This window comes from Cervus canadensis, chromosome 7 (assembly GCF_019320065.1).
Source record: "Cervus canadensis isolate Bull #8, Minnesota chromosome 7, ASM1932006v1, whole genome shotgun sequence".
NCBI classification, from domain to species: domain Eukaryota; kingdom Metazoa; phylum Chordata; class Mammalia; order Artiodactyla; family Cervidae; genus Cervus; species Cervus canadensis.
Genome location: NC_057392.1, coordinates 49407143 through 49423012, shown reverse-complemented (window position 1 = coordinate 49423012; position 15870 = coordinate 49407143). Strand labels below are relative to the sequence as shown.

General features: G+C 34.5%; 1 protein-coding gene across 4 annotated transcripts in view; it reads right to left on the bottom strand.

Moving 5' to 3' along the window:
* ATP13A3 (ATPase 13A3) overlaps positions 1-15870 on the bottom strand; it is a 77772-nt gene that overhangs the window by 15119 nt on the left and 46783 nt on the right. For all 4 annotated transcript variants that reach the window (XM_043473328.1, XM_043473331.1, XM_043473330.1 and 1 more), the window contains 11 exons: positions 14540-14664; positions 12714-12889; positions 12061-12183; positions 11902-11981; positions 10937-10979; positions 10739-10848; positions 10338-10434; positions 9348-9420; positions 7551-7728; positions 6429-6616; positions 1442-1530 (listed from right to left, as the gene is read on the bottom strand). In XM_043473328.1, coding sequence (XP_043329263.1) covers positions 1442-1530; positions 6429-6616; positions 7551-7728; positions 9348-9420; positions 10338-10434; positions 10739-10848; positions 10937-10979; positions 11902-11981; positions 12061-12183; positions 12714-12889; positions 14540-14664 — 1282 coding nt within the window. The remainder of the gene's footprint in view (positions 1-1441; positions 1531-6428; positions 6617-7550; positions 7729-9347; positions 9421-10337; positions 10435-10738; positions 10849-10936; positions 10980-11901; positions 11982-12060; positions 12184-12713; positions 12890-14539; positions 14665-15870) is intronic.

Here is a 15870-nt window from a genome sequence, read left to right as displayed (position 1 = left end):
AGTAGAAGTATGCAAGAATCTGCAAATACAGCACTGTTTATAATAGCAAAACAGCAGAGACAACCTAAATATCCACTAAAGGAATTAGTTAAAATATAGAAAAGTCAATGAAATAAAGCTCATCCATAAAGTTCATTTAAGTTTTATATCCAAACCTGTCAATAACATCAAGAAAAGAAAACTAAGTCTGATTTCACTCATGCAACCAAAAGCAAAAATCCTGAAGAAAATCGTAATAAACTAAATTGAGCAGATATAAAAAAGAATGCATCATGACCAAACTGGTGTTATTCTACAAATGCAGTACTGGTTCAACATTTGAATATCAGTCAACTGTAATTCACATTCTTCTGGGAGAAACACTATGTGATCATTTCAATAGCTGTAGAACAAGCATTAGATAAAATTAAATATTTATGTCACCAACACCATACAAGTAAGCTTCCTCAACCTGGTAAAAAGTATATACCAGAAACCTACAGCCCATAATATATCCAATGGTGAAATACTAGGAACGCTCCCCATAGAAATAAGGACATTACTATCACACCAACATTCATGTTGTTAACGGACATGAAAAATACATAGAAGACATAAGGACTGAAATGTGAGAAACAAAAAAAAGTCACTATTTATAAATGATAAGTGTCTAAAACAAAATCCAAGAGAATCTAAAAATCCAAGAATAAAATCTGACAAAGCTGACAGATGTGAGATGAATGTCTAAATAACTGCACTGATTCACCAGCATAAAAGGATCACACAATGTAATTTTAAACAGATACGTATCAGAGGAACAAACCCCGTAATACTACATGAATAAATCTGATAAAAACTTGTATTAAAAACCTTTATAGAAAAAGATACTCTGAAGAAGTAAGGGAGGGCCTCCCCCTCAATTTTTGATAAACCCAGTGTAATTCTAATAAAAATTCCAAAAGGGCTTTTCCTGGTACTTGACAAACTACACTTAAAATTTATATGGAGGAGGAAAAGCCCACGAACAGCCAAAAAGATCATGATGAACAACAATGTGAGCTGAGGATATAGATCCTACCCAACCATGTATCAAAATTACTTACAAAGTCACATGACATCTTTATACCCATTAGACAAATGTTGGCAATGATGTGGAACAAAAGCTCTCATACAGTGGTACAAACACTTTGAAAAGCAACTGGGACTTTAGAAAGCTGAAGAGGGCATGCTCAAAATTATCCTAGAGCACACCAGAAGAAATAAACACAGCCAGTTTAGTCTCTCCCCCCAGTAACATAAGCGCAACGGAGGGGGATAAATCTTAAGCCCTAGCAATCACCCAGCACTCTCATCTGCTGTAGTAATAATGTGTCATCTTCCCCTACTATCTTATTAACCACTGCTATCCCAGATCTTATCATTTTTCAGACAACCAGTAACAACTGATGCGCTTAAACCTTACCTGAAGAACCTGGTCAATAGAGTCAACTGGATGCAACATGATGAATAATATGAAAGCATACAACATAACCACAGACACAACAAAAAAATCTGGAAAAGAAAGTAAAACAATTAAATTAGGGAGTTCTTTTAAGTAAAAAGGCATATAATAACAACTGGTATAGTGTCAATCCTAAATTTGATTTGAATACTTCTATTTAGGTGGATGAAGTATATAAAATGTGTGCTATATGATATTTCCTAGAATATGATAGATCATACAGGCCCAAAGGATTTATTTATGTAATGTGAAAATAATCAAGATTTATAAAAAAAAATAAGGGATGAACCTTTATGGACATTTATTTGTATTTATCACAGATAGCCACTTTATAAGATAATCAAGCCAATCTATAATTCACAAACAGGAGACCAGACTATTTAGGGCAAAATGAGATTATCATTTAAAACTATATGCAAAGACAATTATTGCTGATTGTAAAAATGCTGGTAATATTTATCATCAGTATTAGTTATAATCCTAAATAGAGGCATTCTAAGTTGAATGTAAGTATATTTCTATATCTATACTTACATTTCTATACTCTATACTTAAGTGAATCCCACTTTTTCATTAATCTCCTCCATGAAAATATTTCCACAGAAAACACTAGCCAAAACCCAGGAATTGCTTGATCTGCTACTTTAAGTGTGGGCTAGCCCTGTGGCTTGCTGTTGTAGGCAGAGATGGTAAATTTCATCCATCAGCACTCTGTATCACTTTCCTAACTCAAAAACAAAACACTCTCTGCTTATGACAGTTTTGTTAACTGTACATACATACTTTCACATGCACATAAAAGCACACCCTTATGTAACAAGCTATGAGGCGGGTTCAGAGATAATCTCAATTATATTGGCAGATTCCAACTTTTCCCTCCGTTTTTCCTTGGTCTGGATATTTATTTCTAAGTTCCTATTTGAGGTCAGCTTCAAACTCAAACTTTACTATGACCACATATAATCAAAACCTTATTGTGAAGTCTTTAGATTGAGTAAAGAAGTTTAATATCCTATTTACAGACTGTAAATGAGGGGGGGGTTTCAATATTTTTAAATGTGGGAGACATTTGTAAATATGAAATTTGTTAGTGTCAGTTGAAAACTATAGGCAACTTATTATTCTATAGAAACAATACTGTTTTATATATAAAACAGTTTGTTGCTGTATAAATATAAATATTTATTTACTGTTCTAGCGCTTAGGCTGAAAGTTGTGTTACCAATCATGCCATAAGTGAGGAATCTTTTCGCTAGAAGGCTCTGACCAACAGGGTGAAAAATTTGGAACCCATTTAAGATAAAAGAAGGAATTTTTTCTAGATTTTTTTTAAACCAAACTTCTACTAAATTCCAAACAGGAAATACGACATTCTATTCAATAAATGTAGCAACAAAAGTAATACATGTTACAAGTAATACATGTTACAAGTAATACAGCCATTCAAATATTTATATAGTCAGTTAAAGAAAAAGTGTTTGGAAAGTTGCGAGCTGTTGAGTACATGAATATATACAAAAACACAGACTAAATCAGAAAGAGGACTGGGGAGAAAAAAAGGTCCGAATATAAATGCCAGAGAGAGACACAGAAAATGTTTTGTTTCAATGAAATAACAGCCCATAATTAATCTTTTTCAAACCCTACTGCATTTTTACAATGATACGCAAAAACAGATTTTCAATCTAGTTCTCACACATTACCAGAAAAAAAAATTTTTTTTTATTCAAGCTGAAAAAACTTCTTACATCTACCTCAACAATATTCTCAAATTCTCATCTTTCTTTCTCCTATAACCACTACCCTTGATCACACCTCTAAAAATCTGCCAAGATTTCCATCTGAAGGAGAAAATAAATAATTGAATCCTTCCTTTGTTTAGCCAGGGGAGAAAAAGAGGCACTGTTCAAAGGAATTTGACTGGCAGATTTGTCAGATTTGATGGCTGGCAGATTTGTGTAATAGCCAAAATGGAAAAATGAATACCAATTTCAACCAAGAATGGAAAAGTCAGGCGTTCATTTTGTAGCGGTATGAGTTTCTAGGAGACTGTGCTCTCAGCTCCTGGAATCTCCTGGCACAGTCAGTGATTCCTTAGTAAATCCTACGAAGTGCAAGGAATACACTTCACCAGAAGACAGCTTTCAAACTCTGTATTGGTGGTGATCGGTAGCTGAGAGAATATTCCACAAGTTAAAGGTTTAGATTCTGTTTCAGATACTGCCACAAGGCTATGTGAACATCAGCAAGTCATTCATAGTTAAATTTTTAGCTATAAAATGGGGATATGGTGAGGTTCCTATAGGAAAGAGTAGATTTATTATTCATATGTCTCAGCCTTGGCGTCACAGAACTGTTCTTAGTATCAGTTCCTTTTGATGGAATACGGCATCAAAATAAGGCACCATAAAGGATTTCCTTCATATTTACCTTAGTAAGTAACTCAAAAATAAAAACCTATATAGAGTAAATAGATCCAAAATACTTGTCCATGGCCTGACATATACCTCTTGCTCCTTCTTCAAAAATACCAACCAGGATTGTCTGACCTATAACCACAAATTTCAAGTCTTTTTATTCCTAATCCTTCCTTCCTTACCCAGTTACTTGTCTTTAAAAGGCCACCTTATCCTTCAGAGCCCCTAGGAATCTGCTCCAACCAATTCAGGCAAGGAAAAAACACACAGGCCTGAAAACGAGAGACACTGGCAAGTCAGTAATAATGCCTTCAAAAACTGAAAAAGAACTGGATTTCACAAGCAGTAAATTATAGGGATCAAATTTTTAAAAGTGTAGCAAAAATTGAAGCCAGATCCCAAGAAATCACATCTAGTTAAGAGAAAGTGTTAGAAATACATCCGTGTGATCATGGTCCTTGAAATGACAGCATAGTCAAACACGAAACTATAACTAGGCTGAGCTAACATCAAAAATAGGTAACCAGACTGAAATTAGGTTTTACTTAGAATCAAACTGAACCACTAGAAGTGACCAAAAAACTCTATAAAGCCTTACATGCCTAAGATTAAGGTTAATTCTTGACGAAAACCACCTCAAGATAGACTGAATATATTAATACTATTTAGATATCGAGAACAGCAAGTAGCAGGCCCCAGTGAAGACCTGTTTTCTGTATTCTAGAAAAGGAAAAGCTAATGTCCACTCTAGGAAAGCCTTAACCTTTCCCCTACTTTTCTCCATCTATATTTACACTTTACATTGTATATCACTTTATACAGTAATACTTTATTTCTGTCATTTCTTACTTTCTTCTCTACTTTTCTTTACTTACCAGTATCAACTACATTCCAAGATCAGGGGACTTCAATCACAGACAGACAGACAAGATGTGAAAATCAGCAAAGTATGTATTAATATATGTTAACTTTCTTGTTTCTATTACATTTTCCAGGAGGCATGTTTTATGACAGTATGCACTTCTGTAACTACTGACAGAAACGCACAAGCTGCTAATAGTAAGGACAAAGGTTTTGTGTCTACATTTCTACTAAAATATCATTTTTAACATACATTTAAAAAAAAAAAGTATGGCCATCAACAATTGAGTTTATTTAAATCAATTTGAAGTTAAATGGGAATACAAAACATTTAAGCCTTTAATTTTTTTTGAAGTTTCCCATAATAATATAAAAGATGCATTTGAAAATAGGCATCTAATATCTAATAGGGTGGACTTACTTAGATCTCTAAAATGAACTTTCCTGGTGTGACTGTCTTGCTTATTACCAACTAGTTTTGCTCTTTGAAAGATGTTTTAGCTGCCCTTGGGCATGCTCAGTATTTCCTTGAAATTTTAAGATACTCAACTAAAGATAAAATATATCAACCGTAAGTTTGACAAGTTAATCTTATAATAATATAACTTTAGTTATGAAGTTCTCTTAAAAAGTACAGTGATATATCTTCTATGCAAGGCCTTTTGTCCTCAATGGTTTTAATATGATTTTCAATAATATAGTCTTCATTGGTTAAGATGAGAAATATCAGTTCACTTTTTAAGAAAAAAAGTAAAAACAAATTTCAATTATTACTGGCATTTAAATTTTTGAACAGTCTTACCTGCTTAAAATATAAAGTAATAAAGCCTGCCCTACGAACCAGAGGGTAGAAGTAAAGACTAAATAAGACAATGTATGTGAATATGCTTTGTAAACGCTACATTAGACAGAGATGTGCACAGTAATCCCTCCTATGAGACACCAAAAGCTGAGACCTAACACCGCGCCAACCAGAACACTGGGACTTCCTTACAGCATGAGAATAACTACTATTCACCCTAAGACACTGCAAAAGTCTAAAGTCCTATATGAAAAAAAAAAAAAAATTAACATTGTTTGGTATATTAATTACTGCAGTTTCAATTTCTTAAAACCAGCAACTTACATAAGGTGAATGGTTTTTTTCCCCCAAAACCTTAACTGTGATCGATCAAAATGCTGTCTCTTACAGCCACAGGCAAACAAGTTTTCATAGGCACAAGCCTTCATTCTACTGGCCCCTTCTGTGGCAGATGCAAAGGTAAGAGAAATGGAGAACTCCAGGTGAATACTGGCTGAAACGGTGTCAAAAATGAGGAAAGAGCTGGTGCTATGCAGACCACCCAGGAGCAAAGTATAATACCCACTGTTCCAAGTGAGGAGCCTCTGTTCTTGCTTCTAATTCTAACTTTGCAATAGGCTGTAAAAATAAAAGTTGGAGCCAGAGGAATAGGATGTGAAAACCAGGAATGTTTAGAACTGCTGACTTTAATTTTAAACCTAGGGTGGCACCTATCATGAGAATAAAACAAGAGAGTAAACATCTAAATCACTAGGTTCATTCTATTTGTGAAGATCTATTTGTTTTGAAAGGACAGTTTTAACTATACTCCTGCATTACTTTTGAAGAAGGGAAGCAAGATGGAAATCACAGTAAATGCCAGACTTACAATTCTTGTAGCAAGGTTGCCTGAAGGGTTTTCCTTTTGAAAAGGCAATTGCCACTATGAGGTACTGAAAACTGGAGATAAAAAATACTGTGGTATTTTCATAATTTTCTATGTTATGTTTATCAGGATTGGTTTCATCATTCAAATGTGAAGAGTTGCCATCTAGGCTTCCTGTTGTATTAAAAGCACTACAACACACAAAAACACCCTTGTATTAGTAAACACAGTATCTATGTCCCAAAGGAAACCAATTTTTCTTTCTAGTCACATTCCAGTCAATTTAAAAAATTAGACGAAAGAAACTTCATTAATTAATAAGCCCCTCATTTTTAATAAACCCTTTCCCCACTCTTTTAATTTGCACAGTACTTCTAGCAAGGGGCTTCCCCAGTGGCGCTAGTGGTGAAGAATCCGCCTGCCAATGCAGGAGAAGCAGGTTTGATTCCTGGGTTAGGAAGATGCTCTGGAGGATAAAGTGGCAACCCACTCCAATATTCTTGCCTGGAGAATCCCATGGACAGAGAGCTTGGCAGGCTACAGTCCACAGGGTCCCAAAGAGTTGGACACAACTGAGCGACTGAGCACGCACTTTCAGCATAGTAAAGGTAGAGAGAATTTAAGTTTACCTATGTGTAATTAATTTTAAAAATGTTATAATTTGTGAACTGGAAAACATTCAGCTCATAAACAAATAAAAGATCCACTTAATACTTTTACTCAAATTTTTTAAGTTTCAAAATGTCATTTCCCAAAGTGAGGTTAGAAAATTTAGACACATAGATATTCTGAGTTTAGAAGAGACCCTAGTAATTAATTTCACTTCTCTCATTTTACACATAAGGAAAGCAAGGCTCAGTAGCAACTTAAGAAACTGGTCCAGTGCTTCCATCTGGGTCACGATTATTAGGACCTGGCCTGACCATCTTCCAAGAGATAAAGTCAAATGCAGGTCAAATTATTTAAATGTGTAATCAAGCTGCATGCAATTTTTACATAAATTTAAACATATTATTACATGCATATATACTGCTGCTGTTGTTCAGTCGTTAGCTAAGTCATGTCCGACTCTTTGCAACCCCATATACTCTACACATTTTTTTTTTAATGGATTGACCAACTTACTCTGAATACGGATGTGATTCTTTATACCAAGTCTGTTGCTTGACCCAAAAAAACCCCAAAGACTGAAATCCAATGGAAATGATAATCTGAGACAAAACGGAGAAGAGAAGGGCTCCAGATATAAGACCTGAAGGTGGTCTTTGTGCCACAAGTTCCTTCCAGGCTGGATTTAAACTCACTACATTGAGAAGAAAGAGAGGAAAGATTTGTATCTAAATTATTTGTCATTATAAAATACATAATCAGATTCACTTAGGAACTTAAAAAAACTGTTTTTCTCTAACAAATCTTTAACATGAAAAATCTCCAAAAACCAACCCAGATGCCATACATGTTTATGTAAACTGTAAAAGTGAACAATTTAGGCTTTTTCAAGAAATGGCTCAGGAGTACTTTTTAGTCTACTAAAAGTCAAAGGAAACACTAGTACAAGTAAAAAGCATACTAAATATAAGCACATATCATCACCACCCTTATATGTTTAACTAAGAATTTATTTCTGAATCTTTAATTGTAAAGCTACAGTTAAAATAAGAAGACATTAACAAAGGTTTGAAACTATATAAACATAACAGTAACATTAAAAAAAGACTTTGATCACTTATTAAGGTGGGGGCTGCCAAGTTTCTCCACCGTAATATTTCTATTTTTCTCTTTGTAATTAATAAGTAACTTGTAGAAAGATGCTAAGACTGTGTAAAAAATCCTGTTTCTTATTGACTTCCATTCACTAGTTTTAGCATTCACTAAAGACTCTCAAATTCAGTGGTTCGCAACCAAATTGAGTATGACCCCTAGAGAACATTTCACAATGTCTGGAGATATTTTTGGATGTCACAAATGGGAGAGTGCTACTGGCATCAAGTGAGTAGAGGTCAGAGACACTGGTAAGCAATCTGAAACACAGAATAGTACCCCCACAACAAAAAATTATTCTAAAATGTCAATAAGACCAGGGTCTTTCCACTGTATAAGCCAATCATTTCTTCTATATTGTTAGTTAGCATTCTACTATAAGGAAGAGCTTTCCCTTCTCTCCCAATTACTTATTTCAGGTATGGACTTGTGAATTTTCATACGATTAAACAGATCATATCTCATTACCATCATTATTTACTTTGATGTTAACATCACCAATACTGAAACAAACCAACACCTTGTCTCTTTATATGATGTACTCAGGAGGACACAGCATCACTTCTTTGATATTCCTGCCAAGAATGCATAGCCTGAGTCTAATGAGAATACATCAGACAAACCCATATAACTGATTATCTTTCATAAAAGTCAACATCAAGAAGCCTCCCCAAAAGGCTGAATGTAGTATTCTGAATTAAAGATGACAAAATAGACATGATAACTAAATGAAGTTTGTGAGCTTGGACTAGATCTTGGGCCAAGAGACTAGGGGGAAAAATGGGTATAAGGTTATTTTTGGGACACACGACAAGACTCAAATACAGGTATGGGTTAGGTAATATTGTATCAATGTTAAATTTCTTGGTCTTTATAACTGTGTTTAGCTAGATAAGAGAATGACTTTGGGACAATATATACTAAAACATTCAGTGGCAAAGGGGCATGATAATGTAAACATAGTCTCCAATATTTCAGAAACAAATGGAGAAAGAATAAAACAAATGGGGCAAAATATAAACAACCAGAAATAAAAGAACCTTACACAGAAAATGGAAAGATGTGCACTGTGTTATAATTGTTCATGAAAATTTACCAAAGTTTAATAAGCCACATCAGAATTTCCTACGCTTTAAAAACAGTAACAAACAAAATACTTACTTGTAAATACTACTACCAAAATGATTGCCAGATCAATGAAGAGAAACTGGAAGTCTCCCAGGTTACTTAAGATCTAGAGAAAGGATTTTTTTTAAAAATAGAGTTCAGGAACTATTCTTACAGTACCACTTTTATACTATTTTCCCCCTGCTTTTATTAACTTTTTCCTCCTTGGTTTTAATTTTTTCCCCCAATAATGATGACTTCAAAATGACACTTGGCCTGCTTAAAAATTAAACACATTTGCTTTTAGATTAGTGAAACAGAACATATTTACAATTTAATATATTAGTATAAAAGGTAGCTGCTAAAAATCCATTCAATAAAAACCTTTAAAAAGTTTTTTGGCAAAAAGAAAGCACAGACTTCTACCCACAATATTTAACATTCTTGAAAACTAGTATCTTGACCCTTCCTTAATATCCAACACCATCCCTCCTGATATTTTCCACACATGGTAAAAAGGGATAGTTTCACAAAGACTCCTTGGCATCTCACCAATGTTCACTCAGAGAAAAATCTAAAGTGAGATCATTTCAACCACAAAATCCATGGAGTACCTAGGGACATCACTTGTTTACACAAGTCCTAAAAGTACAGCTGAAACATCTTCTCTCATCCCGCCCTTTCCTTATAAATGTATAGCAAAGTTAACTGCAATTCTAAAATATGTCACAGCTTGACATTTTGAAGAGTTTTGAAAAAAAAAAAAATGTCCAATCTGTGCTAAAGGCAAAAAAAGAATACAGTTATCTTTAATTCACAAGGCTGAAGCCACAGCTGCTGGCCTTAAAGAAAATGCTATTCCAGATTAACGAGATTTTCAATTTGCTACTCAAAATTCAGTAAACCAAAGGAAAATTTATAGGTGCTAGTTATTTAAGTTTCACAATTAATGAATATATTCAAACTGAAACATATATGTCCAATATTTTTAATTTAAATGTCTTAACACCAAGTACCATCTCTGTTGGCAATGTCAGTACTCACAGAATACAGCAGAGTAACACTGAAGTACTGTATAATGCTGTACAAAGCCATAAATTTAAACACACAGAAGGAAGTCATTAAAGCTGCACGGCCTTCCCTGTGAAAACAAATGTTGGCATGTGAACAGAAGTATTCTAAATGCCTCCTCCAAACCACAATTATATCTTGACAGATGAACATCAACATTCAAGTTACAACAATGCACTTTTTTGCCAAAAAGAACTAAGCCAAAGCAGAACTGGAAGAAATGAGGAGTAGCAATCAATCTACTCCAAAGCATCACAGATCAAGTACACTAACATACCATTAAAACAAATTCATGTTACTTTCTGTGACCTTTTTTTCCGTATTAATAGACCAAGCTACAAAAAGATAATAGGAAGATTTCTAATGTATACTACCTGATAAGGTTTGGCACACAGGAAATACTAGGAGTTTTGGAGGTAAAGGGAGATGCCACTGAAGCCTCGAGCTCTGATAAGGAAATGCCTCCATGTGCCCTCTTCAGAGCCTAATGGATTAAAGAAGAAAATTCTTCTGAGTTTTGGGTACTTGACTTAGCCAGAGAAAGAACTGTAAATCACAAAGTCTATACTTACACCACAATCATTTGCACCGTCACCGCACATCCCAACATAGTAACTAAGAAACAAAAATTACGTTAAGATTTTTACTAATTTCTTGAAATATACAACTTTTAATTTAAGATTTCCTCCAGTATGGTACTAGGAAGAGTTAACAAACTAAGATTCCCCCACTGCTAACTAATGGATCTTTTCATTATAATGACCACAGGTATGTTACTCCGCAAATAGCACCAACCTACAACTCAAATGACTTGGGTCACTGTTCCATTTCTATCACATGGACATCTCAATTGCCTAATCTTTAGCACAAAGGACTCAGGCCAGCCTAGTCTTCAGTACTTACTTTTAAGACAATCAGTAAAGATTTCTCCTTTAAAAACTTGAAAACAACACTATTTACTAAAACTGTAACATTACTTCTATCAAGCTGAGTGAATGAACTCCACCTTATGGATATCACCTAGAAGAGGAATGGTGGATATGTACTTTAAATAAATAAGCACTCATTGGTTGCTTAGTCACTAAATCGTGTCCAGCTCTTCTGGGACCCCATGGACTAGAGCCCACCAGGCTCCTCTGTCCATGGAATTGTCCAAGCAAGAATACTAGAGTGGGTTGCCATTTCCTCCTCCAGGGGGTCTTCCTGACCCAGGGAGAGAACCCCAGTCTTCTGCTTTGGAGGTGGATTCTTTACCACTGAGCCACCAGGAAGTCTCTTTTAAAGAGGCTTACCTGTCTTAGAGTTGACACATTTATATACATGAAATATTAGTTACTTTTCTGGTTTTGAAAACAAAACTACAATTCATAAATATTAAAAAACAAAAACAGGAAAATTCCTCGAAGTTCCGTGATTAGGATTCAGAGCTTCCACTGCAGGGAACACGGGTTGGATCCCCAGTTGGGGAACTAAGATCCTGCATGCCATGCAGTGTGGCCAACAAAACAAAACAAAAACAAGACCCACCAATACTTACTCTACATTTTGCAATGCTTCTACTAACTGGGTCTTCTGATCAGGTGCCATACGAGCAAATACAGTGCCATGCAGCATCAACTGGAAAAAACATGAAATTTCTTTAAAATACTGCTTGCCATATAGTCATATGAAAACATACATAACCCAAATCACTAACCTTAGGAACAAGGTCTTGAAAATGCTCCAGAATCACTGAAAACGATTTTCCATTCATTGCAAAGTGATAACGAGTCACCTGAAGATCCTCTAAGTTATCATGGACCAATTTAATTGGAATAGCCTGTGTATAAGACATTCAGAACAGTATTCAGGCGGCCAGATCAAATTTTAAAAAATCCTATTTTGAATATATTTGATTCAAAACTAAATTTTTCATTTGATGTTTTATATAAAACGCTGTGTTAAACATTTATTGAATGTTAAAGAAAATTCAATTTTAAGATAATCCATCTATATTGCTTATTTAAAGAATAACACTTAAGGAAGTCTAAATATCAGCTTCAATTTGAAATGATCCATGAGCCAAATTTATGGACCATCTGCACCATTTACCACTACTTTTAAAATAGGATAAATAATTGGGATTCTTATAGTATAAAACTGTGCTTCTTAACTTTGGCTAAAAACATCAAAAATTAAACACTGAGATATTGCATCTGGCCCCATTCTAGTGAATCCAAGTCTCTGAGGAGACAGCTCAGGCTTCTGTTTTTGTTAACTTTTTGTTTTGTTGAGTTTTAATGCACCACTTTTTATTAGAATAAATTAAAACAAGCAAGCTTCAAAAAAGAAAACTCTACTTGACATTACCTCCGGGTCAATTGCTGATGAATCGTTATTCTGTGTCATGGTGTCTGCATAATGCCAATTTATCTTGGCAACTTTCCCATCCTTTGGAGGTAATGCTTCAGCAATAATAACTTTATCCTGAGGTAGTATCATTCCACAGTCTCTGGCTACAGAGACGGCAGTCAACATGTTGTCACCTAATTTTCAAAACATTGAAAATACATTAACATTAAAATGAAAACATAAATGTATTAAACAACAAGTACTTACAGAGAATCTACCACAGTCCCCATGAGTGGGCTGGGCAAAATGAAGTTAATGTACAGTCCTTACTCTTGGAATTTAAAAGTTATCTTGGAGTTAAAAGTTAATCAGGACATACATATATCAAAGGAAGCCTCAAATCAAAAGAAGATAGATACTAAATAGTCAGAACATTCTCACCCACAACTGTTAAAGTCAAATACATTCTCAACCTTTGTGAGTCATGCACTAGGGGTACCCATTCAATGCTTGGGACAGTGCTCAATAAATATTGTTGAAATAACCACAGAGTGACTGGTAATCTGTACAAGAATATGAGCACAACATAAAGAAAAAAGTGAATTACAAAGGCAAGATTACACACAAACACACACACACACAAAAAAGCAAAGTAACAAGTATACAATTTTTATAAAACATAAAGAGAAGCAAGACAGACAACTTCTCAGTCATGAGAGGAAAGTATTAAGGACACTGGTAAAGACAAGATTAAGGAGGAAAATACAAATGCACAGAAGAAGGCAAAGGTTTGGGAAGACCACTGCTACCAGAACGAAGGTACTATTGTTTCCTCTTCCCTTAATCCCACCCACTGTTTCCAAGCATGTCTTCCTGTGACCTGACAGACCCTCTTGGGACACACCATATTCTGTCATGGCAGGACAACAAGGACAAGTGATACAGACAGAAAGAGCTCTGAAGCAAAGTCACTAGAACCAAGAATTGCTGGGACGCTAATAAATTTGGTTACTTAAGCAATCTGGTATCAGACGGACCTCAGAGTTTCTAAACATAAAAACATATGCAGATCTTCTCTGTTAGTCTCTTACTGAACACATAAATGTTATAAAGTGAATGCCTTAAATCTGATTCTTTGCTAAGAAAGAAAACTTTAGAGCTGCCACAATTTCATACAGTTAAGAAATGGTAACTATCTGCTATTATCAACAGTGTTAACACCAAGAGAATCTTTTGAATGCAGCAGTTAAGAAAGAAACCAAAAAATGGCTCTTTTCACTACTACACATTCAAACAATAATAAATATACTATTCTATATATAAAAATATAACTCTAACCAATCACTTCCCATGTATCTGGTGGCACAGTTCTAAAAATTATAGACAATCCCAAAATAAGCCAATCATATTCTTAATCCTCAAGAATCTTGTATTCTAGTAGAGAAAACAAATCTACAAACAACTAACACAAGCAAAGGAAAATAACTGCTATAAGAAACATATGATTAAAGAGATAACAAAAAACAGCATAGCTGAATATTTATAGTATGTCCTTCACTAGTTTATTATACTTATTATAAATAGATCTAAAGGATTTCCAAAGTGTATTGTGAAGTTGTCCTCTATCTTAGAAAAGTATTCAGAGCTGAAACAGGGCAATGTAGGATGGAGCTACTCTATGATAAATTTAATTACTTGACTTATAAGATAATAACGCAGTATTAGATGAAATTATATAATAATAAGTAGGCTTTTATAATGCACTGATCATTCCTCAATATTGGATAACATGAACTCTTAGAGTCACACTCAATTTTTTTGTGTGTCCTTTTATAAAGTCTAACCTGTGACCATGACAGTGCGAATGTTGGCTTTATGCAAATCTTCAAGTACTGCAGGGGTTTCTCGCTTTAATTTGTTCTGCATTATTATTAATCCCATAAAATCCATGTTGTTCTCAATGGCATCTCTGCAGAAAAAGAAATTTTAACATAATGATTTAGTCAAGAGAACAAGCATTTGTTCACTTTGTTGATAAGGCAATTTAAAATAGCCATCAATTATAAACGAAAAACATTTTATATGCTGAATAAATGTATAAGTTTATGAGTTCAACCTCAAAAAATTTAAATGTGAAAAAGTAATTCCCAAGAAATACATTTTGAAATTAAATTTTACCCTTTGAAACATGGGTATATAAAGATTCTTAGGAAATGCATATCTTTGTAAGACACAGAACTTTTCTAGTACTAAGGAATATTCATCTTGTATCTTACCTACAAAATGAATGAACGTAAAATACACCTATTCCTTACTGTCTTCCCACACAACATACCCTAATTTAAATGTTAAGAGAAAAGGAAAAAACTGTACCATAGGCACATTCAACAGTTATACTGAATTCACTATCAAGTCTTTGAGGAATTTTATAAAACTCTTGATCAAAATCTTGATCTTGGAAGTGCGATGCAAAAACTATTAGCAGTCCAACAATGAGATCTATTCAGGACCCAAAGATGGGTCTTCTACAATGTTAATTTTCAGTAGTTATCAAGATGCTGTTCCTTCAAAGAGGTAATTATCTACTATGCACCAAATACACACAAGTCACTGGAAGGTCAAAGATGAAAAGCCATGATCTCTACTCTCAACTTCCCTGTAGCTCAGACAGTAAAGAATCCTCCTGCAATGCAGACCTGGGTTCAATCCCTCGGTCAGGAGGATCCTCTAGAGAAGGCAATGACAACCCACTCCAGTATTCTTGCTTGGAGAATCCCATGGACAGAGAAGCCTGGCAGGCTACAAACCATGGGGTCGCAAAGAGTCAGACATGACTGAGTGACTAACACTACTCCTCCTCCTCCTCTCAAGAACCTTTTGTAGGGAAACAGACATGCAAGCAAAGAGATCACACAAAAATAATATGTGCTTCAGTACTATAATAGAGAAGTCTGTTCAGTGATAGCAGCATTCTTAAGCTAAAGCTATTGAAATCCTACTACAGAAATATTCTCTTCAATGGGGAAAGCATGGCTTGAAATTAGGGACCAAAATTTCAGACTTGGATTAACCAAGTGGTTTTTCTACACAAAATTAAACTATAAGGGTGCTTAAGTAAACAGCAACTAAATCTAAACACCTTTAAAATTATATAATTTATACAATGGGTGGTAAA